This window comes from Sardina pilchardus, chromosome 4 (assembly GCF_963854185.1).
Source record: "Sardina pilchardus chromosome 4, fSarPil1.1, whole genome shotgun sequence".
Classification (NCBI taxonomy): Eukaryota; Metazoa; Chordata; class Actinopteri; order Clupeiformes; family Clupeidae; genus Sardina; species Sardina pilchardus.
In genome coordinates, this window is record NC_084997.1 from 30,432,189 (window position 1) to 30,458,970 (window position 26,782).

General features: G+C 39.5%; 1 protein-coding gene across 5 annotated transcripts in view; it reads left to right on the top strand.

Annotated features, from left to right (window-relative positions):
- The window catches only part of LOC134078786 (uncharacterized), a 47,379-nt gene extending 27,232 nt beyond the window's left edge, over positions 1–20,147 (top strand). For 2 of the 5 annotated variants that reach the window (XM_062534931.1, XM_062534930.1), the window contains exons 2-11: positions 344–616; positions 777–890; positions 1,027–1,134; positions 2,955–3,252; positions 3,354–3,393; positions 8,553–8,816; positions 10,486–10,743; positions 13,325–13,594; positions 17,560–17,844; positions 17,964–20,147. In XM_062534931.1, coding sequence (XP_062390915.1) covers positions 417–616; positions 777–890; positions 1,027–1,134; positions 2,955–3,252; positions 3,354–3,393; positions 8,553–8,816; positions 10,486–10,743; positions 13,325–13,594; positions 17,560–17,844; positions 17,964–18,937 — 2,811 coding nt within the window. In that variant the 5' untranslated portion in view covers positions 344–416 and the 3' untranslated portion in view covers positions 18,938–20,147. The remainder of the gene's footprint in view (positions 1–343; positions 617–776; positions 891–1,026; positions 1,135–2,954; positions 3,253–3,353; positions 3,394–8,552; positions 8,817–10,485; positions 10,744–13,324; positions 13,595–17,559; positions 17,845–17,963) is intronic. The other 3 variants (XM_062534933.1, XM_062534932.1, XM_062534934.1) reach the window with 3 other exon arrangements.
- Positions 20,148–26,782: the final 6,635 nt, after the last annotated feature.

The window sequence follows — 26,782 nt, forward strand, 5'->3', positions numbered from 1 at the left end:
AGATCAGTCCGATTTTTGTGTGTCTTATCTGGTGTGTACGGGAATATAGTTGGATGAAGTAGTACGGGGCCATATGTTACAGATTAAGGAGAATACATAAAATGGGGGTTTAGTTGGAGGGTTGGAGATTGTACTAACATATGTACCTAGATCGAAATTATTCAAAGGCTTTCCTTGGACCCAGTAGCCATACAGTATTTGGCCATTTTAAAACCAACTTTCAAAGGGCAAAGCCACACCACAATCATGTAGTTGTACCTCAAATACCTTAAAAAATATTGGGGTGAAAAAATCACATCAGATTAATCGTAATTTATTTTTACGGTTTTGTTTTTTTAAATAGAAGTCATGATCCTGGTCTGATCGGTTTGGCTTGGCATGGCTCCAACGTAAGTCAATAACGTGACAGAGTCAGAATGACAGACAGTCTTGATTCTCCATATCAAGATGAAGACGTGGCCAAAGATAAGACTTTGAGGGAGGTGGATCCTGCCGTCAGTCCCCAAAGACATTGTGCATGCATGGAGTCCAAATCGGAAATGTTTTACCTGACAGATAATGTAAGGGGGAGCCAATCTGCAGAATCTGATGAAAGTGTGGGGGCTGCAAGTCAAAGGTGAGGGCTGTGGAGCAGGTATTTTACGACACAAGCAGTAATGTAATAATGTAATGCATGATCACTATACTCTGGAATTGTTATGAATGTAACTGACCACTGACTCATAAGTTTCATAACTTTTCTATAATGATGCAGCCTATTCATGTATTTGTTGCAGCAGCAGTCGTCATGGCAGACACTCACCAGTACCCAGTGTACTCTCCATGAAGAGTGACCAGTCAATGAATACTCCCCCTATCACATTAACAGAAGGAAGCATACAAACCACAAGGTATCTCTATTAGGCTACATGACATATCATTTGCTTATAAAGTATGTGCTTCAAAATTTTTTTTAATGAGCATTGAGCAGTATGTGTTCTGTCTTCTTTTCTGTAATGATGCAGCCTATCAATTTATTTGTTGCAGCAGCAGTAATCCTGACAGACTCTCACCAGTACCCAGTGTAATGTCCTTGAAGAGTACCCAGTCAATGAATCTTCCTATTACATTAACAGAGGGAAGCATACAAACCAGGTATCTCTATTAGGCTACATGACATATCATTTGCATTTAATGAGCATTGAGCAGCATGTCTTCATCACATGACCTGTTTAATTATGCCACTCATCATGACACCGTTTCTAGGTACAGTATGTGTGACTGCAAAACACTGGAATTTATCCTTTTTTACTGATTAGATAGAATGAAAGCATTGAAGATGCCTATCAGTCATTTATTACATTTGTTGGAAGCTAATATAATAACTTTTTTTCACACGAAAATAACAAATGGGAGGTTAATTATTACATATCTTTGTAGTAAGCATCAGTTTGTTTACAGTTTGTTTACAGAAAGCATCAATTTGTGGGTAATTATGTTGTAAAAGTTTAAGTTCAAGTTCAAGTTTATTGTCATGTACTCATAAAAAAGAATTTATAAGTAATGAGATTCATTGTGCTCAAGTGTCCAGAAATAAATTAGAAGAAAACTAAATAAAAGATGCTATACAAAGAGGGGTTGGGGAGCACCAAGGGACACCCAGGAGCAACAGGGGCAAGGAAAAACTCCCTTGTTCAGGAAGAAATCTTGGGCAGATCCACGGCTCAAGGGGCCAACCCAACCGCCTGGGGTCGTGCTAGTAGAGGGAGCATGTAAATGTTTGTATGGGTGTGTGAATCTTAAGGGCAGGTATGTGTGATGTCTTGAGTGGAGTGGTAGTGGTAAAAAGGGTGTGTGTGTGTGTGTGTGTGGGGGGGGGGTAATAGTGGTGTACTGTATGTATGTAGGGGTTGGAGGGTTAAGGGGCAGTGTATATGTGTAGGGGAAGTGTGCATTTGTGGGGGGGGGGGTCAGTGTGTTGTATGTATGTGGCATAGAGATGCTGGTAAGGGGCAGTGTGTGTGTGTGTGTGTGTGTGTGTGTGTGCGTGCTGGGGGGGGGTGCAGTGTGCTGTGTGTGTGGGGCAGTGGCATACTGATGATTCAGAGGAGGGGGCAGTGTGTTGTATGTACAGTATATGTGTCTAAAGAAGCTGGTAAGGGGCAGACTGAGTGTGTGTGTATGGGGGGGGGGTGACCAGTGTGCTGAGTACGTGGGGAGTTACTGTAGGTTAAGGTGGGGTAGGAGGGCAGTCAGGTGTGTGTGTGTGTGTGTGTGTGTGCATGAGTGAGGAGGAAGAGGGTAACAAATTATACAGTAAATAAAATAAATAAAAATAAATACACACACACACACACACAAGCTCATATAAACACAGACACACACACACACACACACCAACACACATACACACACACACACACACACACACACACACACACACACACACACACACACACACACACACACACACACACATAAACACAGACACACGCACACACATAGACCCCTCCTGTGGCAGCACTGCGGTGGCTACATACACACACAGACACACACACTCGCACAGGCACACGTATACACACAGACACAGAGACACACACACATACAAATAAAAGCATAGAATCATATTATAACAATTGTTGTAGAAGTTTTGACCTTTGTGTTACACATTTTGATAGCGTCTTGGAACAGTCCAAAAGGGGAATTCCTACATTGTGTAACTTCAGCAAGTGCTAGAAAATGTCATATTTTCCACTGTGTAATCTCATTTTATACTGTATGTCCCCATTGTATAAGCCACTGGCACTCATGTGATACTGTGTCAATCAGCCTCACCAGCCAAAATAGTATTCAATGTTTCATAATTACAATTAAAGTATGACTGATTTGAATGATTCTGTCCTTTTTTTGATCCATGTAAGCAGTTGATCATAATAATTATGAGCAATTTCCACTTTATGAACTATCTCTCACAGTGACCTCACTACAGAACCTGGAGGTGTTCTCTGTGCTGTTTGCCCAAAGAGGGCTTTCAAGTCCTGCATGACCTGCACCGCATCGTTCTGTGAGGTCCACGCTAAGCCACATTACTCAGCTCCAGCACTGCAGAGACACAAGCTGGTGGATGCCACTGAAGACCTGGAGCAGAAGCTTTGCACACGACACCACAGAGAGCTGGAGTATTACTGCAGGACTGACCAGACGGCAATATGTGCATCATGTGTGGCAGTGGGACACAATGGACACGACATAACAGAACTGGGAGAACATCAGGTAGATATTGAAACCATATTCACACAAGTATCACCTACATGCCATAAAAAAAGTAAAGTGAAAGAAAAATATCACATTATCCTCTTCACTTTCACATACAGAGTCTACAAAAGACCAAATCAGAGATGGAAAATATGACAGGTAAATATTGTTCCATTGTTGCAGCATGCTGCTTAATTTTAAAGGACACCTTCTTGTTGGCTTTAACTAGCATATTTTGATGTTGCAAGGGGACATTTCGGACTTTTCAAAGTGGACTGTTAACTCCTCTACCCGTGTATACTGTTGTAGGCCATAGAAAAGAAATGGTTATAGAGCATGGGTCGATATCATATGGTTTCTAAAGTACACCACAACTGCTCTCATCTATTTTGCTCACACCCCTGACCTGAATCTGAATTATTTTTTTCAATCAATATGATGGAGACATAGCAATCAGCAATCTAGCAATATACCTGTGATATGTTGGCCAACCACAGCAAAGCCAATCACGTATGTAAACGGTATTATCAAAATAAAAGCAGTCACAAAATCAGCCTGTTTTTCCTCTATATTTTCCTAACTGCCTCCTGAGAACCAAGAAAAAAGTGCTCTCACATTTATATCTGTCTATTTAAGATACAACAACATATTACAATATATGTTTTATTTGTTTTATTTAAAATGGTATAGCATGTCCACTGTGGTGGAGAAGAGGGCCATTTTAGTAGGAAAAGATAACCACAAAAATACTTAAAATAAACAAACCATTCTTGGAGTGGTATTAAACTTAAGGTAAACCTCAAAGTGCTCTAAGTCATATTACACGTTTCTAAGCCAACACATGTTTTGTCTCATACAGCTAACATCTCCCCACGCTGAATACACTATAAAAAAAAACTTTGGCCTCTGTGGACAGTCCAAACTGTTCCACCCAATCATAGACGAGACGTGATCATGTCAGTTTCAATTACACTGAAGGGACAGAGAGGGAGGGTGAGCTAGCTCTGTTTTGTATTTAACATCCACAGAAGGGACATTACCCATCCGTGCATCGAGAACCTTTAACCAAATATTGGAGAAAAGGCTAATTATTCTTCTAATCATCTGTCTTTTTGGATAGTTTTGTTTCTTGAAGTTGTGTTGCCATATCTCAAACACATGTACCTATACCTTAAACAAAAGTGCTGCTTTGCACTCTAGTTGCAATTCTGCAACACACTTACTCCTTTATGCAACACACTTGGTCCTGCATACTACTCTCTATGTCATACATAGACACTTCGTTCAAAAATGAAATCTCAGAGTACCATTTGTTAAACACATGTATCCAAAATACAAAACACATCGGGTAATTGCAACCACTCAAATACACACCTGAACGCACTTACTTGCAAAACTGAACACCAATCAGCCATCTACAAAAAGCCCATTCGTCTAGCCATTGGAAATGGTGATGTGAACTGTATATTTACAGTGCATGAAAATGCACTGTACTGTTCTTCCTAGGCTTCTTCTTCTTCTTCTTCTTATTACAGTGCATGAAAATGCACTGTACTGTTCTTCCAAGGCTTCTTCTTCTTATTATTATTCCGCTGATCAAATTCATTTTTTCTATTCAGCTTGAACCGTTTAACTTAGAAACTTCATTCAAACGTCGCAACGTAGGTCTTAAATAGGGGAAGGCTGCTAAGTATTTTTCAACTTTGTAACTTTTATACTTTTTAAACTATAAATTAAAAACTATTACAAATTTCCCCATAGACTTAACATTGGCCTCTATGACATCACAATCGGATCATTAAGCAATTAGAATCTTATGCCAGGTGGCCAGCCCCACCTGCAGCAGCCCTCTCTCTCTCAGGTTTTAAGCATACAATCTCTCTGTGAAGACTACATATCCTGTTAACTGTTTCCTCTTTCCACAACTGTTTCAAAATAAAAGTCCTCACTGCAATAATACACTATTAAATCATTTAACCATTGAAACTACTCAACTATTTAACTGTTCAACCATTCCAACTGTCAGTTATCATCAACTATGCCTCCAGTCAACTACATGAGACCTCCATGCACCTAGCAACCAACATAGCAACCATCAAAATTAAGCGTTTATGACCGTTTCCATAGCAACCAACATGATTTTACTACAGTAACTTCTTTATTCCTGATAGTGGCAGCCATGGATACCCCATCAACAAATGTTTCAAAATAAAAGTCCTCAGTACCAAGTTAGCTAGTTAGCATGGTTAGCATAGTTAACATTGTTAGCATAGTTAGCATTTTTAACATAACTGCTAAAAATGATTAGCTAAGTTAGCTAATCAACCTGGTTAGCATTGTTAGCATAGTTAACATTGTTAACATTTTTAGCATAACTGCTAAAAATGATTAGCTAAGTTAGCTAATCAACGTGGTTAGCATTGTTAGCATAGTTAGCATTGTTAGCATAGTTAACATTTTTAACAGTACTGCTAGAAATCATTAGCCAAGTAAACCAATCAACCTGGTTATCATTGTTAGCATAGTTAACATTTTAGAATACCTGTTAGAAATCATTAGTTAGTTAGAACAGGAATGTTTAAGCTTTAAAATGTCTACCTAAACACTATCAACTCTCTTTAAACTATGCAACCACCATGTTTACCCTAGCTATACCTTAGTAGCCATATCTACATTATCTATCTATATTTTTTTTTGCATTTTCATGCACTGGTAATTCCTTGGAATTGCATTTCTAGTTATTATTATTCCGCTTACCAAATTCATTTTTTCTATTCAGCTTGAACCGTTTAACTTAGAAACTTCATTCAAACGTCGCAACGTAGGTCTTAAATAGGGGAATGCTGCTAAGTATTTTTCAACTTTGTAACTTTTATACTTTTTAAACTATAAATTAAAAACTATTAAAAATTTCCCCATAGACTTAACATTGGCCTCTATGACATCACAATCGGATCATTAAGCAATTAGAATCTTATGCCAGGTGGCCAGCTCCACCTGCAGCAGCTCTCTCTCTCAGGCTTTAAGCATACAATCTCTCTGTGAAGACTACATATCCTGTTGAACTCTCTTTCCACAACTGTTTCAAAATAAAAGTCCTCACTGCAATAATACACTATTAAATCATTTAACCATTGAAACTACTCAACTATTTAACTGTTCAACTATTCCAACTGTCGGTTATCTTCAACTATGCCTTCAGTCAACTACATGAGACCTCCATGTACATAGCAACCATTAAAATTAAGCGTTTATGACCGTTTCCATAGCAACCAACATTATTTTACTATAGTAACTTCTTTATTCCTGATAGTGGCAGCCATGGAAACCCTATCAACAAATGTTTCAAAATAGAAGTCCTCAGTAACAAGTTAGCTAGTTAGCATGGTTAGCATAGTTAGCATTGTTAGCATTTTTTAGCATAGCTGCTAGGAATGATTCGCTAAGTTAGCTAATCAACCCAGTTAGCATTGTTGACATAGTTAGCATAGTTAGCATTTTTAACATAACTGCTAGAAATCATCAACTAAGTCAGCTAATCAATCTGGTTAGCATAGTTAGCATGGTTAGCATTGTTAACATTACTGCTAGAAATCATTAGCTAAGTTAGCTAATCAACCTGGTTAGCATTGTTAACATAGTTAACAGTGCTAACATTGTTAGCATTTTTACCATAACTGCTAGAAATCATTAGCTAAGTTAATGATTACCATAACTTAGCTAATGATAACCAATGGTTATCATTGTTAGCATAGTTAACATCTGTTTACAGCATCTGTTTCTAACATTTGTTAGAAATCATTAGTTAGGTTAGAACTGGAATGTTTAAGCTTTAAACTGTCTACCTTCACACTATCAGCTTTCTTTAAACTCTGCAACCACCATGTTTACCCTAGCTACACCTTAGTAACCATATCTACATTATCTAGCTATATTTTTTTTTTGCATTTTCATGCACTGGTAATTCCTTGGAATTGCATTTCTAGTTCCCAGTGTTGTGTCATTGTTTCCTTGTGTGTAAAGTTTTGGCACAATGAGTGAAGTTTTTCTAAATGTATTCAAGCAAATATGTTTTATATAAAGTAGACTAGTGTATTCCTCCTGATTTGCAAGTGTATGCATATGATGCAAGTGTGTTTCATTTTGTCACCAGAGTTACATTTTGACAAAGGATTGTTGGGTTTTGATTGCAGAGTTTAGGTACTGATAGAAGAGTTTCAATTTGGCATACATGTGAAAGGTTTATTTCCTAGTGTTGTGTTATGTTCACTAGTGTGTAGAATTTTGGTATGGTGAGCGAAGTTTTGCAAAATGTGTTCAGCCAACGGGCAAAAACTGTAATGTTGTCATGTTTTTTTTTAATTCTCCATCTTGTTGGAGCACAGGTTCTGTTTCACTTTTTCATCATCTGAGAGCTCCAAACTTTACCCTTCCTCATCTATCATACAGAATTCTCTTCGAATATAATACAGAATTATATTCGGTTTTAAAAATACCCGGCTAAGTGTGTAGCCTACATAGCCTTAGTGACATCCCGTTCTTAACCCATAGGGTTTATGATGTCAGTCCACCCTTTGCAGCTAACAGCTTCAACTCCTTTGGGAAGGTTTTCCATAAGGTTTAGGAGTGTGTTTATGGACATTTTTGACCATTCTTCCTGAAGCGCATTTGTGAGGTCACACACTGATGTTGGACGAGGAGACTGCCTCTCAGTCTCCACTCTAATTCAACCCAAAGGTGTTCTATCAGGTTGAGGTCAGCACTCTGTGCAGGCCAGTCAAGTTCATCCACACCAAACTCTGTCATCCTCGTCTTTATGGACCTTGCTTTGTGCATTGGTGCACAGTCATGTTGGAACAGGAAGGGGCCCATCCCTAAACTGGGCTTGGCCCCTTAATTCCATTGAAATGAACTCCGAATGCTTCGACATCAACCAAAAGATTTTGGACAATTCCATGCTCCCAACTTTGTGGGAACATTTTGGAGATGGCCCCTTCCTGCTCCAACATGACTGAGCACCAGTACAATTACAACACCCGCCCCATTGTCCACCCAGTGGATCTGATCTAGCGATAGCCCATGGAGACAACGAATTTATGAAGTAGCTAAAAAGGGTAATAACCAACGTACATTATATAGGACACATGTCTATTGTATTGGGTCTCAGGAGGATATGGTTTTCAGGGCATCTGGGGGGCCAAGACTTCTTTAAAGTATGAGACCCATGAGAGACTCTCACTGTTACATTTCAAACTTATTGTACAAATAGCTGTATTTCTGCAATTATTTTACCTGATCATACTGCACTTCATCCTCAGCTGTCCCTCCTCCTGGGCCCATTGAGTTCTCCTCAGTGAATCCAGACTCTGTGTGTGTGTGCTGGGGACCTCCTGAGGGACTGCCTGGACCCCACAGATTCAGGGTCACTTGGATGGATGAAGGAAACCAGGAGCAGCTGGAAGTGCAGGACCTGAAGCTACATGTGCAGGGACTGTCTTCAGGAGAGAAGTACACATTTACTGTGGCCACCATCAGTGATGACCACAGACTGAGTCCGTGTGTCTCTGCAACTGTGCAGACAGGTTCGGTTTATGTTTTATGTATGATATAGATCAGGCATCACCAAATGGCGGACCGCGGTCCGGGTCCGGACCCAGTGACGGTGCTGTCCGGACCCGTTGAAATTGTCGGCCTAATATTATCAAAGAGCATCGTCCGTAGCCAAGCCAATCAACTCGATTGTTTACCTTTCAGCAACAGAGAATAGGCCTAGCGGGAGAGAGAGGAGATGAGAGAAAATGGCTTGCTCAAAAATGATGGTGAAAACCGAACTTTTAAAGATGAATGGACGGACGTACCAATACGTTCGTGTTGCTGTAAATATGCGCTGTGAAACTGTGGCGACGTTAGCGTGCGTCACTGAGATCAAACACGGGTCGTTAGAGGAAAGGTACACGCAGAAGTCCGCAGTGAGGGCAAGTAAAACTTGAACAGCACTCCGAGAGCTAACAAACAGACAAACAAACGCAAACCCCGATGAAAACATTACTCTCCTCGGCGGAGGTAGGATAATAATTATCAAATTGAAAGCACACTATGACAGGTCTACTCGTGTGATCACGCATGCATGTAGGCCTACAGGCAAATTAGTGTTAGTTAAAGATTGCGTGGATTTTGATGCAACACAAGAGAGCATTTAGCGATGGGACAGCAGCTGTGAATGAGTGCTTAATGCGGCTGCAGAAACTTTACAGATCCCATTGTCAGCTTCAACAACAAGATTCAAGAACATCTGAACTATTAGCAGAGGATACTAGAACGCAGTATGCAAAGGTCTTTTTTTCTTTTCTTAAAGATCCACTTTTATTTTATTCAAAAGATTCGGAATGTTTTACATTAGGCCTAGGCTGCTTGAAATAGGCCCTAAGTTCAGGCTGCTCAAAGTTATTTTGCACTTTATATTTATTCTATTCAGAATAAATTCAGTGTCTGTTGTCTGTCTTTCTTGAAATGTAGGCCTAGTAGCCTAAAGACAACTACAGTATTGTTTTGCATTCAAGTACCATTCAAGTTAAGACTTTTTGGTATGTTACAAGCATATTACTTTGAAAACACTTGAAATGTAACAATAAATTAAATAGGCCTAGAAATGTACATGCGTTATTGATTTTATTAACTTCAGGGTAGCCTACACTATTTTCAGTGACAATTTAAGATTCGGACCTTTGCCGGGAGGACATTTTAGTAACTGGACCTCTTTGAATTTTAATTGAATACCCCTGATATAGATATAAAAGTTAATTAGTGTACAGCGTTGTTGGAAAAAAAACAGGTAATAGCTTTATAATTAATGTATCTGTACGTGAAACACTTGGCATACAAAATCTTGATACAAGGCAGGACAATTTGGTTGATAAGCAAATGATATCATGAACATCTTTCAGTCTCACAGGGAGAGGCACTTCCATGACAAAAGTAGAAACCAGCTAAATATAAAATGCCATCTTCTACTTACTATGCCGACCAGTCTTATCAGACTTGCTTTAATGCAGGCTTCAAAATGTTTATTATTCGTTATTTGTCAAACTTAGTTCATCTTAATTCTCAAAGCTCTGCAAAACTCATTTGAAATGAAATACTGCAGTAAAGCATAATTTTGCAAGCAATGGCTGAGTTAGCAAGGGTCTCCAGTGTAAAGAGGGTGCCTCAACTGACTGTCACAATAAGCTGTTATTTTTTTCTCTATTCCAGATCATCCTAAACCTGAGTGTCTTTCTGTAGACATGGATCTCACTTCAGTTTCAGTGAAGTGGAGCAAACCAGCAGGACTTGATCAAGTCTCATATTTACTGACCCTTCATAGTAATGGGCAATGTCTAAGGACCATTTCCACTAAATCAGCGCAGCACTGCTTTTCTGATTTAGATTTGGGGAAAAAACACTCCATCACTCTTTCCACAGTGGTGAAAGGGTTTCAAAGGCAGTCCTTCACTAAAACCATCGAAACAAGTAAGTGCTGAAATAAGATAATAATAGCACAATAGCTGTTTTCAGACTTGTTGTCCGCACCATGGTGGGAATAAGGGTGCGTAACTAAAAAACAAACAAACAAGAAAACGCATAAAAATGCATATTTCACTCTGTACGAGTTACGTGTTTTGGGAGGAGCAACCCCAAAATCTAGGCCTTTCTTTTGTATTCAACTCTTGCACGCATTCTGTCATGGCTGTATTAAGGTTGAGCGCCAATAGAACAGCTTAATTACATCGCGTTCCATTTAGAACGTCTTATTTTGATCTTGCAAACAGCGCCGGCATCTCACTGAGAATGCGTGTCGTAGTTCTAGATCTTTATCATATTTAATACCTTTATAAGATCTTTGTAAGACGTTAGGGAGATGGATGTCCTATTATGACGTATTGATGAGCATCTGGGATACGGCTGCTAAACGCTGTTTGAAGATCTTAGTAAGACGTATCCGATACGCCTGCCAGATGAGCAAACGCTCTCTAGAATACATCTTACAGCCGTCCAGCAGACCTTTCGAACACATCTTCAAGACGCCTTGCAGACATTCTTGTGCTTACTAATGGAGAACTTGTGCTTTTAGCACAATTAGCCACTTTTAATGAAAAACACATCATTCTCCCGGTACCACTTCCTGTCGACAGTCTTCTTCGTCGTTTTTGTTCCTCGTAACATCCGGTTGTTGGATCACGTGACTCGTGTGATGCGAAAAAAGTGTTTCCATTGCAGTTTTGCGAAATATACAAATTTCGATACGCTCTAAAAACCACCTCACCCGAGCGCAAAAACTTTTTATCGAAAAATGTGAGTTTTTTCGAAATTTGCGTGTTTCCATTAACCACATTTCTTTTCGCAACTCTTAATTTGCGCAATTGTATGGTCAATGGAAACTCAGTTAGAGAGAGCTGGCCTAGTTGAGCATATAGCAGTTGATACAGTAGCCTACAGGTGCAAATCAGCTGGTGATCAATTTAACTGGCTCTTTGAGTGGGCCTAGTTGAGCAGCTTGCAGATAATACAGGTGCAAATCAGCTCGGATTGGTTTGATGCCTGATGATATTATTATCTCAGTCTCTCTACTGTATTCCAATAAACTGCAGGTGTCAGTCTACAGCTTCGTTAGCATAGATAAATTGATATTATGAGAAGCAGCTGCCATTGCAACTTTCTTAAATAATGTTTTTAAATGATAGATTTACACTCCTAAAGCATCTCATGACTCTTCATAAACAAACCTCAAAGCAAAAATGAAATTTAGTAAAGTCAGTTCTGTGTTAGGTTATGTGATGACAGTTCACGTTTTCAAACTCAAAGACTGGTTTGTGGTCTGGATTTAAATGGCAATCAGAAGGTAAATGAGGAAATCCAGGTTCCAAGTTCTCCCATTACGCGCGAATGGGATAATTCCTCCCTATATGCAGATCTTTGTCAAACGGATATCCGAATCTTTGTGTGATTCAGATATGATGCTTACATGCAGACATTATGTGTGAACAACACCGACACACAGAAACGCTGCATGGTTGAACACACATTTAAATAGAATTTCCACATGTTTTTGCTTTGTTCAGACACAATGTGCGTCTGAGATACTAGAAGGAGTAAGAGCTGGCTAAGTCCAGAGTTCCAGTATCAATGTCTGGTAATGTTCAGGTATACGGCCACTTGATATCCGCAGAAAATGCAGACTTACACCTATGTCTGAAGCAGCTATTATGTAGAATACTTTTTTCGTGTATTAGTCTTTGTAATATACTGCTTCATACCATTTGCAACTGAAAATATCCAAACACATACCTGTACAGGTAATTAGAGGTAGGGTTATGGCCTGTGCAGACTGCACGATTTCAGCCCGATTTTGCCACGATTGTGTCGTGGCCGACAAATTTCCATTGTCGGGTCCGAATATTCAAAGTCGGGAACGACGTTCGAAGGAGGAAGCGTCTTGTAATCTGACATGTTCAACGACCCGCGATTTATTGTCTGCGACATTCTACGACGTTACGACCAAATGTCTAGCATGTTAGAATTTTTGGGGAATCTCCTACGACTCCCGTGTTGACACTAACACTGTGACGACACACGACGAGAAGGCTACGATAAATGATCTTGTAATGCGGCCACAACGCTGCATGATTTTGTGATTCTCTGATCGCCTAGTCTGACATGGTCAAACGTAAAAGATAATCGTGAAAGACAAAAAAGTTGTGAAGTCTGTACAGGCCATTAGATATTTTGGGGAATCTCCTACTACTCCCGTGTTGACACTGATACTGTGACGACACACGACGAGAAGGCTACGATAAATGATCTTGTAATGTGGCCACTCTTGCGGCCACGACACTGCATGATTTTGTGGTTCTCTGATCGCCTAGTCTGACATGGTCAATCGTAAAAGATAATCGTGAAAGACAAAAAAGTCGTGTAGTCTGCACAGGCCATTAGTGGTAGCCTACTGAGTGATTTCTAACTCTGAACACTCACCATAACGCTCCACAGAGGTGTAATCTAAAATGTTGAGATAAAAATCACTTTAATATTCACTAATGCTCATGGTCACCAGGTGTTCCAGTCCCAGAGAATCTGACTGTGTCCTCAGTGACTCCAACTTCAGCTGTTGTCAGCTTTAGTCTTCATCAGGGGATGGAGCAGATTCCACACTACTTCCTGATCTCTTGCCACAGTGAAGGAGCTGAACCACAGACCATCTCTACAGAGTCCTGCAGCACAACTCTTACAGACCTGCAGCCAGACACTCAGTACGCTGTTATTGTCTGCTGTCAGCTCAAAGATGGGGGAAGGAGTCAGTCTACTTCAGTCGTCATTCAAACAGGTGAGAGGTGGCAAAATTAGGGGACCTACAAGTAATGTGATTTCTCATTTCTCCCCTTGTCATACTCAATATCATTGATTCTATAAACATCAAAACAGCATCACAGGTGTCTGTCATACAATGATTTTATATGATCAAGACATTTATATATGTCTATATACAGTACATTTTGGCAGTGATCCGGATCACCATCTGGATCCAGGAGGCGCTTGGTGGAGGTCTTCGCTCTTGCAGTGCTTTTTTAGTTTTTAGTAGGCCTACATTTCAATTTTGAAAAACTCCGTCCCCTGATATTTTAATGTACAGACTTTGTGTCCAGATTCATTGAAGTGCCTTGCTAAGGACGACTTAAAGAGTCACTAAAATATACTACAATATGTTTTTTGAGCTGTTGATTGATTGAAAATACTCATACAGTAAGTGGTGAACTGTACTATTACCAGGGTTAATATTGACAAAAAATCGTGTTTCTCGACAAAAATAACATTTTGTCTGATTTTGTATCAGAGATATTGCTCTCCGCGCATTCTACAGGTTGAAACATGCCATGGCATGTTAGTCCAAAATGCTATTGGAATGCTGACGAAGTCCTGTACTTCTCGTCCAACACTACGTCACCAGGTCGTTACAAATTAGGAATGAAATGCCCCAACACCTGCTGCCCTGATTAGCCTACCTGTGATAAGCCATGTCTGCAGCACTCATTCCCAGATTGACACGAAATCACCATGGTTGATTGGTTGCAGCAGTGCTGCACTCCCTCTCCAAATTTCAGAACGTCTCGCCCATTTTGAAAGTCTTTTTCAGAAATGTGAAGTGGGTGGAGTTATGGGGTGAAGTGACTCTTTAACGTCATGATTTCTTATATTACTTTCATGTTCATTAATTCTTACTCTTAACTCCCTTTTAGTTTTTCCAACATAGCAAAATCATGATCACCTACTACCTTGTTAAAACAAGTCAGATTTGGGTGTGATTCATACACTGAGGACGGTTTGATGCCGAAACGCGTTTGTTTAGGCATGGTGCTATAATAAAAAGTGAGAAGAATTAATTAGTGAGTGCGGTTCTTTTGCACATTACAATTGGATACTTTTAATTCGCACCCGAAGAAGCAAAGAGATCTCCTGGAGTTTGAGCGTGCCTCTCTCTGCAACTCGTTCATATAGGCTAGTAGCCTAGAAATCTAGACGCCCCTAGCGGCAGCAAATGTAATTTGGCTGGCGGGGCAGTCTAGGCACGATCCATAGAGCCAGGGAGCTGAGAACTCGAAAAACAGCGGGCCAATCACAGCGTGTATAGAGTCGGTGGGTGGGCTTAACATAATGGTGACTGACATGCGACCAGAAGTTGCGACGGTAACGCATCCTGTTATTTGAAAACAAGAAGATGATTCGTTTAGCGTTATCCTATTGCGTGGAGAGAGAAGGTTACGCATCCTGCTACTTGAAAACAAGAGGATGATTCGTTTAGCGTTATCCTATTGCGGGGAGGGAATTTGAAAGACAACTGTTTATCCCACCCCTCCGATTGAGCCCTTTCTATGGTGAGTGTCCAGACCCTACATCTTGATGTGGGTCTGGCTCGTTAGGCTAATAGGCTAGGGCAGGGGTCTGCAACCTGCGGCTCTAGAGCCGCATGCGGCTCTTTAGCGCCCCCCTGGTGGCTCCCTGGAGCGTCTTCAGAAATGTATGAAAGTGAATGGGGGGATATATTTTTTGTTTTAATCTGATTTCTGTAGGAGGACAAACATTCCTAACATTTTCCAATGCTGTAAAAATGTGCATCATACATATTAAATTTCAACATTTCTATCAACGAAGATTTGATAGCCTGCAAGCTGTGATACACATTTCAGGTCAGCGCCGTGACATGGCAGGTCGCTGTTGAAAACGTATGGTTGTAAACAATCCGGCGGGCGCGTCATCATGGGCCATGGATCCCAAAGGGAAAAAGAGAAAGATAGCCGATGAGAACAGAGGATTTAAGGCAGAATGGACCGAATCATTTGCTTTCATTACCAACGTGGAAGGATTGCCTGCATGTTTGCTTTGTAATGAGAAGTTGTCGAACACCAAAAAGATAGGCTTATTTGGAAAGACATTTTCAGGGAAGGCATGCTATAGCCTACATTTGCAGCCGACTACCCAGTTGAGAGAAAAAGTGCGATTGCAGGGTAGACTGAGTACAGTTGGGACAGTTTTTGCTTTCCCCATTACCACTTGAAAGTTTGACTGTAAAAAGCCATTGAAAATAACTGTGTTCTTACATGGTATATCTTTGATCTGTGCACTAAAATAAAACCCAAAGTATATATCCGTAAGTTGTTTAGATTTTTCACAATTAACTCATAAACACAAGGTGGCATTTTGTCTCAACCGTACCCTAATATAATTATATTGAGTACAGTTGAGACAGTAGCATGGTACAGTTGAGACACCCATTCATGATGCTGGAAGGCTGACTAGCCATTCACTGCAAATGTAGCAAACTTTTTAAAATGTGTAATCTGAGTGTTTCTTTTTATTTTAATCTATTTTTTTAATCTAAATTGGCATCAGATAGACATAAAGCAGGGACAAATGTTTAAAGATGAAAATATCTTTTTTTTCTTGGTTTTATCATGGCTAATTTTCAAATTATGATGTAATCCTTAAAATCTTCATGTTATAAGATATATTCATTAATAATATATAGTTTAAATATCAAAAACATTCATTTTATTGACATTTGTGTTCTATATTGCCTAAATGCCATCATAATATGCACAAATAAACACCATGCAATCCAATGGGATTTTATCCGGGTACAGCTGAGACAAAGTGTCTCATCTGTACCCTTCTGACCATCTTGCACATTTTTCTAAATAATGCAACAACCTTGCATGAAAGGATGTCATGAAATATGTCAGTTTGTAGAGCACAGAATGACCTTTGCAATGATGTAAGAAAAGTATAACAGTCACATTGGAGTAACAAGATATTCACTGTGGAAGGAACATGGTTAAGTGAAATTCTCACTATGGTAAAAATACTTTTGCCAATATCTTTGGACAGGAGATATGCACAGTGTCCAAATTTCCCATGATTAAAGAGAACACTAACACACATATGTGTAGCAAAAATCATAGATCAGGCTTGGTTTGCAGGCAAGATATTTAAGGTGTCTCAACTGTACACATGACCCAACTGTACTCAGTCTACCCTACTTCTGGAGAAATGTTGTTGCAACTCGAGAGATAATGCGTAGAAAACCGTTCACGGATGGTGATTACATGAAGTTAAACTTAAAGCACCAATTAGCGGAGTAGTCACGTTATGTGTCATTCTCTCCAGGATGCGCTGCAGGGAAAAACATGTAGCTTAATCATTATGTATTTGTAGCCTACTTGGTAATTTTGATAGTAGGCCAATATAGCTACATGTAATATACACTTACAGCCTGTGTTGCCTTCATAAGCCTTTTCATTTTTTGCAGCGCTAGACAGATTTTTTTTTTTTTTTTTTTTCCAATATGGCTCTTTGAACATTTTGGGTTGCCGACCCCTGGGCTAGGGCATTCAGGACTGAATTAAGCGTCAGTTGAAACATATCCTGCAAGGCATAGGCTGTCTTTAGCCTTGCTGTTTCTGTCTCTGACTGATATGTTTAGCTAATACTGTATGTTTTAACTAGACTCACTACTTTGTTTCACTTTGTGAAAAGAGCCAGGCCTTTCACCAGAGGGACATGTTTCCAACCCTTGCATAGTAACAGGCATAAAGCACAAACTCCACCAATGTTCGACCAAGGGAAAAAAGTTTCTGGGGGAGAAATTAGAATATGAGGATGTTAGATGAGGATATCCTCAAGATTAATTATGCTTGATGAGTGCTAAATCCAAAAATCTTTTACCAAATGTAATGACACTACACATTTGCTGAAGGCAACCCTAATGGTATACATTTTCACATTTGTGCATTATAGGTAGTTTTGTTCCTGAACAGTTGACTGTGGATGCACTGGACAGAGAACTTTACAAATGGAAGGCCGATCTCAGCTGGAGTGTGCATCAAGGGATGGAGCAGATTCCACACAGATTCCTGATCTCCTACCACAGTGAAGGGACTGAACCACAGACCATCTCTACGAAGTTCTGCAGCACAACTCTTACAGACCTGCAGCCAGACACGCAGTACACTGTCACTGTCTGCTGTCAGCTCAAAGATAGTGGATTGCAGAACAAGCCAGCTTCCACAACCTTCCACACAAGTTAGTATGCTTTATATCCGAAGGCATACAATGATATTCTAAATACCTGTGGTTTACATAACTTTCAGACACAATCACAATGATACTTACTTTTTTATTCTTTTTGCACTGGTTGACAGGTGAAAGGAGGATTGTGTTGCTCGGGAAAACAGGTGATGGTAAAAGCAGTGCTGGAAACACCATTTTGGGAGAAAAGGTTTTTCAAGTCCACGCTTCTCAGTACTCTGCCACATGTCACTGTGAAACTCAGAGTAGGATCATCAACGGGAGGAAAATAACAGTCATTGACACACCTGGATTCTTTGACACAACTGTTCCAGAGGAGTCGTTAAAATGTGACATAGCAAAATGCATCTTTGACAGTTCCCCAGGCCCCCATGCCTTCATCATTGTGCTGAAAGTAGGAAGGTTCACAGAACAGGAAGAACAAATTACACAAAAGATTAAACAATTATTTGCAGATGATGCCTTCAGTCATGCAGTGGTTCTTTTCACAAGTGGTGGAAGCCTGGATGGTAAAAGTATTAAGGAGTTTGTGGAGGAGATCAGGAGCCATCCGGAAGCTGCTGGGAAAAGAACTACACTCAAGGACCTTGTGGACACGTGCCATGGCCGGTGTCATGTCATAGATAGTAAACTCTGGAAACATCAGGAAGAGGGGGAGCGTAGCAACAGAACTCAGTTAGCAAAGCTGTTCAACACCATAGAGGAGATGGTGCAGCAGAATGGTGGTGGTTATTACATGAATGAAATCCTGACATTAGTGGAAGAGGCCATACAAGAGGAAATGCAAACATTGAAAGCAACACAACAAGATCAGGAGCAAAAATTATCTGACAGGGAGATAAAGGAGAAAGCCAAAAAGACAGTGATGATGAGAATTATGGTAAATAAAGTTGTGGCCACACCTGCGGTGATGCTGGTTGGATTTTTCTGTTTACCTTCACTTCCAGCTCGACGAATCTTAAACAAAGCAGCGATTCAGAAAGCAGCTGCTAAGGCAAAACATCCTGGGGAAGCCATAGTAGAAGCATTTAAAATGCTAAGACAGTTGTCACATGTAAAGGCGATGTTAAAAACATTCGTAGAATGACAGAAAGTAGAGAGAAGTAAATAAATTGTGTAGGCAAGTGGGAAGCACAACACTGATGGCCATATAGGATGATCCAGAGCATTTAAAGGGACACTTCACCGATTAGCATTAAGCTTTGTATCTTTAGAAAACCAGTCATGTTTTTGAATGGTCGTGCATCATTCCCTCAGTTTGTCTTGAGATGGGAGAAATACGGATTTCAAGGAAACCCATGAATAGGACTTCCTGCTTTCAATGATGTAAAATGATGATTTTTACATCATTGAAAGCAGGAAGTCCAACATTGAAATCCGTATTTCTCCCATCTCAAGGCAAACTGAGGGAATGATTCAAAATTCAACATTCAAAAACATGACCGGTTTTCTAAAGATATAAGCTCAATGCTAATCGGTGAAGTGTCCCTTTAATGAGCACCACCATGCATCTGTGCTAGCATCTCTTGTGAAACAGGATGTGGCCATATCTCGACGGTTCTGTTTATTTACATTGTCTGGCAGATATTGCAATCTGACACATCCTAACTATATTTTCCATTCTCGTCCTTTTCTGACTTCACATTTTAATAAAAACTAGAAAGATTCTAGAATGTACTCTTAGGTTTTCTCTTCTCTGTGGGTGCCATAACTTTAGCATAATTCACTGGAAGTGAGTTAGACAAGGTAGGCTATAGCTAACAGGAAAACAGTAAATAACCTTGTTTCCCAAAATGTTGGTGTGTTCCTTTTAAATCAGAATATAGATACATCTCAATATGTTATTATATGTGAAATGCAACCATTTTAAGTTATTGTTTAGTTGTATAAAGAGTACAGTTGTACAACACAGTCTTATTATATATTATCCAATATCTTTGTTTTAGTCATTAGGCTCTAGTTTAAAGGATGGACAAAGTCTACAGTTTTTTTCTGTTTTTCTAAAATTATTGGTAATACATTGAATCTATTTTCTTTTTAGGCTACTACTCTTAAGTTACTGCTACTACTCTGCACATATCTGTACATGTTGTTCATACATTGTTCATACTGTTCATACTGTATAGCTATAATATATTCTGCTCGCATAAGGTTACTACATATTTATAGTTTATTCATAATACTGTATACTTTCTTAACTGTATACTACTGTCTACACTACACTATATGTTTATACCATACAACCTGTCTATACTGTGTATATTTTTCGCACTTGACAATAAAGTTTCATCTAATCTAAAGGCTTTAATAAAATAAATAAATAAAATCTCTGTTATTTTAATGCTTTGAGCAAGAAACTAAGCACAAACATCAGCTCAATGCGCCCTTATGCCATAAGACAGAGTTCACGCACAACACTTTGCTCATTGGGTTACTGACAATAATTTAGATTGAGCACAACTAAGTTGCACGAAGGCAAAATACAGTCCCTAAGCCTATTGGTCAATTAAAAATGTTGAGTATACACACTAAATGTTTTCTGATTCATTTTACATAAATCTTCAAATTAAAACACAAATAAGGGGTTGGATGGGTGAAATATTTTCATTTTCCCCCCAAGGTGGGCTTAAATGGTACAGTGACCCAAAAAAACAGCTAGCGTAAGCTAACTTTGAATAATAATTCCTTGTTAATTCAGAAAGTTTGGCAAAAGAGGAACAACTAAGATGGCAAGTTTTTAAAGCATATTTAGGTTACAGGCATTTTCTGTATACATTTGTTTAATTTTCAATCAATTCCAGGATAAAAAAAAAAGTCACTCATATAGCACAATTTTGTAGGCCTATGTGAAATGTGCGTTTTTACCCCCAGTTGTCATGGTAAGGTGAAAACTGTTGGTTTCGCAAACCTGAAACCTGTTTCATTTGATTCCTTGACCCCAGAAATGTACACTTTGACACCAAATTTGTCATTGTAGCCATAACAGAAGCAAATATAAGGGATCGAGAGTATTTTTTGGCGCATTGGCGGCCATTTTTTTAAAGTGTGATTATTTCCATTAAAATGTGTGATCTCACTTGTGTCTTAGGATAAATTTACTTCTATGGCCCTAAGGTACTTCCATACCAAAGGGGACCTTTGCATCATGACTTGAAGTCAAAAGTTACTACCACTCCCACTCGTGCGATAATGCTTAACACTCAGTAGGCCTATTATGATTGTAAAAGCTGCGCTACTGAAAATCCTTTAGGTGATCCATGTAATAAATTGTGTTTTTCTTTTCATAGGCCTACTTCGTTACTTTATGAATGGTGGTGTATTACTAAGGTACCCTTAATAGTCCGTGAGCCAGAGGGGTTGGTCGTTACCGAAAAGGTGGCAAAGGCTACCATACCTTTTCTGAAAGCCTGGAATCTCAGCTTTTCAATGATGTATGATGGCCATCTGACAAGAGTAGCTGTTTTGAGTTATGATGCATAATGTAAACTAAGGTTGAAGAAATAATGCGTATAAATCAAGCAGAACACTGAAATATTTTATTTTGTTATGTTTGGTATCATTTTAAAGGGGAGACTCTGAGCTTTCATTTAAATCCTTTTGTGAACATTTTGGATAAGTACAGCCAACCCTGGAGCTCTTCAAACCTTTAATCACACACATGTGCCTGCCATTTCCCTGCCATCTTTTGTCTTCTAATCCTGTGGCACCTGGGAGCATCAGAGAAACAAAATCCAAAAACTGAAATACTGGCATGACCCTAAGGATTCAGAAAATGTATCATTTACCCATATTATCTGATTTGGAGGGGATGATTTTTCGTCTTATATCAGACATGGCGTTTTTTCAAAGACATAAACAGTAGTGTACTATTACCCTTAAGGTTAATTTGTTGATATGTCGAGTTGAAAGTCTGAGGTAAATATATTTGAAATAATAATTATTGATACAGATAATTTTGAAAAAGTTGCTATACAGTGCAACACACTGACATGAGGAGTGACACAGTCCCTCTTGCATGAGCAGGACAGAAACTCAAGTACTGCTTGTGGACCAATGGAGACATTGAACCAGTCTATGGAGAGCAAGTCTATGGTGCAAGTCACCATCTTGGTCCAGTCTAGACCACCCATGCTCAACTGGGGAAGGAACTTCAGGGTTGTTCTCGAGGCATCTTCTCCAGATAGCACCTTGATAGTTAGCTCTGAGACTGTGCTTCCTGAGAGAATCCGAGCATGGAGTTAACTGCCAGGATTCCACGCCTTTCTTTGCACAAAAAAAGTGCATACTTCATTTCACTGATGTTGGTGATTCTGGACTTGGAGCTGTAAGGCTGCATACAACTCAGGTGTCATTGCCCAGTCTGCCCCAACCTTCTGAAAGGTCTCACAGAAGTTTTCATTCTTCTGAAAAAGTTTTAGGGCTGACACTTTACCATGGCCTGCAAATGCACTTACAGTATCGCAGCCTGTGTATACGTGTATTTTCTTGCCTGAGAACAAGGCATTCATTTTTTAATGTAAATTCCAAGAAAGTGGGGACCTGATATAAATGATATGTGGTGGATATGTATTAAGGACCTTTTAACTATCTAAAAATGCTGAGAATGCTGAATTACAACTTTTTCAAAATTATCTGTATCAATAATTATTATATATAATATATTTACCTCAGACTTTCAACTCGACATATCAACAAATTAGCCTAAGGGTAATAGTACACTACTGTTTATGTCTTTGAAAAAACGCCATCTCTGATACAAGACTGTAAATCACCCCCTCCAAATCAGATGATATGGGTAAATGATACATTTCCTGAATCCTTAGGGTCATGCCAGTATTTCAGTGTTTGGATTTTGTTTCTCTGATGCTCCCAGGTGCCACAGGATTAAAAGACAAAAAATGGCAGGGAAATGGTAGGGAAATGTGTGTGATTAAAGGTTTGAAGAGCTCCAGGGTTGGCTGTACTTATCCAAAATGTTCACAAAAGGATTTAAATGAAAGCTCAGAGTCTCCCCTTTAAAATGATACCAAACATAACAAAATAAAATATTCCAGTGTTCTGCTTGATTTATACACATTATTTCTTTAACCTTAGTTTACATTATGTGTCATAACTCAAAACAGCTACTCTTGTCAGATGGCCATCATACATCATTGAAAAGCTGAGATTCCAGGCTTTCAGAAAAGGTATGGTAGCCTTTGCCACCTTTTCGGTAACGGTTTCCATAATTTGAGGCCCTGGCTCACGGTCTATAAGGGAAAGAATTATTGAATGTAATTACTCTGACATTTAAGAAATAACGTCTGCCGTTTTTGGTGATGCCGGGTCAATGGGGAATTCAATTGAACATGGGATCACGGATGTAATGTTTTTGTTCTCCCTTCATTTTGACCAGGGGCTGGTTTCCCACATTCACTCTTAGCAGGTAACGAAGACTTCAACATGGATTTTGTATTAGGCTCCTATAGGGTTTCGCCTACAAATCAATATTTCAGACCAGGAAGAGAATGGTATTTAGTGAGTTTTGAAGCTAAATTATTGAATTAACTATATGTGAAGAGCATTCACTCACCATCATTATCTCATTTTTGACAAAAGTGGCTTCGAGGCTTTTGCATCTGAACTCTTCAAATCATTGCTCTCTCACATTGCCACAGGTGTGGCCATAGACTATGGGTGTGGCTCTATGGTGAGATCTGAGCACTGATGGTCAGTGCTTCCCTCTGCTGGAACTATAGGACACTTCAAGAGCAGGCTCACTGGAGTCAAGTAGTAGGGAGGACGATTGTGCCATAACATTAGTTTCTGTAGTAGTATATTTTGTGCTACTATCAACATCAATAAACTCAATAGAAAAACCATATATTAGGGTTATAAGGGTTAGGGTTATCCTGTTTGGGTTTGTAAATTGTAAAAGGCGGTGAGGGATTATAGATAAAAAGAGGCACAGTGGACCTGCTCCTATTTCAGCATGCAAATGAAAGGTTATGATACATTTAGGGATTACCAACCAGAAGTGTAATTCACAGTAGCTGAGTCAGATATTATACAAGAGTGGTCTAAACTAAAGTAGGGTAACATTGCATTGCTGTATTTCAACCATCCAACAGGGGAGACATTGTCCAAGACACGTTCAAGACACGTTTTTTTTGTTTGTTTGAAGGCCTATGGTTTCATCGTGGAGTTTGTCAAAGTAGCCCTAGTCTATCCATACAACGACATTACCCTCAAACTCTATTTGAACTTTGAAAAGAAGGCCTACATCATGGTGCGCTCAAACGAGAACTCTGGCGCATGGGATCTACATCTAAGTACAAGACAGGCGGGGGCCGGGCTATAATCTTGAACACGAAATCGAAAGTATCCTAAAACAGTCCGGAAATATCGCAGCTTGTTTTGGTCGACATTTTGATCGGGGTAAGAATTTTTCTTTTCTTAAATCAGATTAATTCAAGTGAACCCTCACAAAGGTCGACTATATCGATTACCGTATAGCCTATAGATATAGATATAGCCTATCTACTGTAGCGTTGGCTACTTTTAATGCCTGACACGGTTAAACGACGTAGTCCTAACAGTGCAGGGAATAGGCTACGCCATCGGGCCTAGCTACGTCATTTTGCGCATGAAGTCGCATTATCCACTAACTGCCTAAAGCATCCCCATCGTGTCAGGCAGTGGCGTCACCAGCCGATTTTACCGGGGCTTCAGCCCGGGGTAATTTGAGCCGAGCCCGGGGTAAATTTTTGTAATGCTTGAATCTATCAGCCAGTTTCAAAATCAACCAGCATTTGCCTGGTGCTAAATGTTGAGCACCACCAGTAGTAGGCTAAGCAAGCTATCGATTGGCATCACAATACAACACTAGCTTCACGTTTCTACATGGGCTAGCCCAGTGTTTGTTTCTCAATCTATGGGTACTGGGCCGCGAGAAGATTATTACCATCGGGCCGCCGGCCGACTTTCTCTGCCTTCTCCGAGAGACGCACCATGCGGCCGCGGCCGTACCCATTCTTTTCGGTCATATTGCTGCGAGATATTTTCGCATAGAAATAACAGGCATATCATATGAAACTACGTAACCTGGCCTTTACAGTGGCACTAGCCACTAGTTTCTATGATGAACGGTTCGCGAGATACTTAGCGTTGAAAATTACAGTTACTGTACATACAAAAATTAATCACATGCAGTTCTGCGTCATACCCATTCTTCTCTGTGAAATATCTCATGATTTCGTTACTGCCCTATGGCAAACTGCATATCAAAATAAACAGGAGATCCTACTGATTCCAATGGCGTATAGAATGTATCTGTATAATTAGCGGTGATCACGAGAAATCCTTTTTTGAAATCACAATCACATCACATTTCTGCATTTTTTCATACATCCCCATTTCCCCCACTTCAAAATAATTTATTTTTCATATCAGAAGTTGTATTCAGACCCCTGTTTGTCATATAGCCATGGCAGATGCTTGATATGAATCGTTGGTAGGACTATGTTTGTCTACACACATTCTGAGAGGAGCAGATGAGTGTAGGCTAGGCTTAAAAGTTCAACTTCGAAAAGGAAAATTGTATGTTTTGATTTAGACCTAATAGGCTATGCTATCTACTCAGACTCCTTGTCATCCACTGGTAGTAGGCCTAGCTGTGTGTCCCTGGACAGTGTAAGCTTATGGGTAGTTGTAACAGCTATAGTCAGATAAGCCTAATTTTTCTCTCAATAGTGCTCTTCCTATAGGCTATCTTGTGTTCCTTGTAAAAAATACAATGTAGGAGTATAACATTATATTTTACAGTAATAGGCTACTGTAGATCCTCCATTGCCTTCTTCATTTCGCGCACCCCTTAATGTCCCCTTAAAAAAATTTCATTGACACTATAGGGGCTTAGCCCAGGTTGTCCTTAAAGTCTAGAAACGCCCCTGGTGTCAGGTAAGTTTAACTTAACTACTTAACCTAGTGGTTCTCAAACTTGTTCTGTCATTCCCCACTTGAATTTTGAAATCCACCTGACCCTTGATCAACGTGGAAAATGGTAACGTTTAAGTATTATCATTATTTATTTATTTATTTATCATTATTTATTATTCCCGTCTTGGTCTGCTGGATCAGATGCAATTTTAGTATAGGCTATTATTATTATTTTGTTTTATCGCTGTTGAAAAGCTCATTCATGAATTGCATGGAGGCCAATTCTAAAATTCGGAATTGTGCACAAGCCTGACACACAGACACACACATGCACCTACACACACAGTCTTATACACAAAACCAAACAAACACATGCACACACTCATTTATATACACATGCACTGCAAGAGTAGATATATAAATTGCACAAATAGGAGTTACAGGAAAAGTTGTGTCAATGTGTTTTTGTGGAGAGAACTTTTTAGATTATTAGTTCACTTTGCAATCAGTCTAAGCACGAGAGAGTTGTTGGTGGCATTTTCCATAAACATAGAATTCTTATATATTCATCTTCAATCTATATTCCCCTAGCCTGGCCCCGTCCGACCCTTTCACCTCTGACTCTTTCATATAAGAAATACACTGCAATTACCCAGCCTATGGTAGATTGGTATTACTGTATGTTGTCTTTTTGATTATAGGCTAGGATCTTTGCACAGTACCTCATTATACACTTTCAATCTAATCTCACACAAACACCATTTTAATGAATTTTCATCTCAAAACCAACACCAATGATATCATCTTGCCCAGGATGCCTCAAAGAATATTGTGGTATGTTTACATTAGGTGGGTGCTGTGCGTCCCCTATTGGACAATATAATTAAAATAGTGTTGTATTAATTGTGTGTGCAGTGTTCAAAAAACGGGGCCTGTTTTCAAAATTGTGCTTAAGCAATCGTAAAAACCTGTGAAGGTACTGTACAGATAAAGGTAGAGCATGTTAATATTTTAA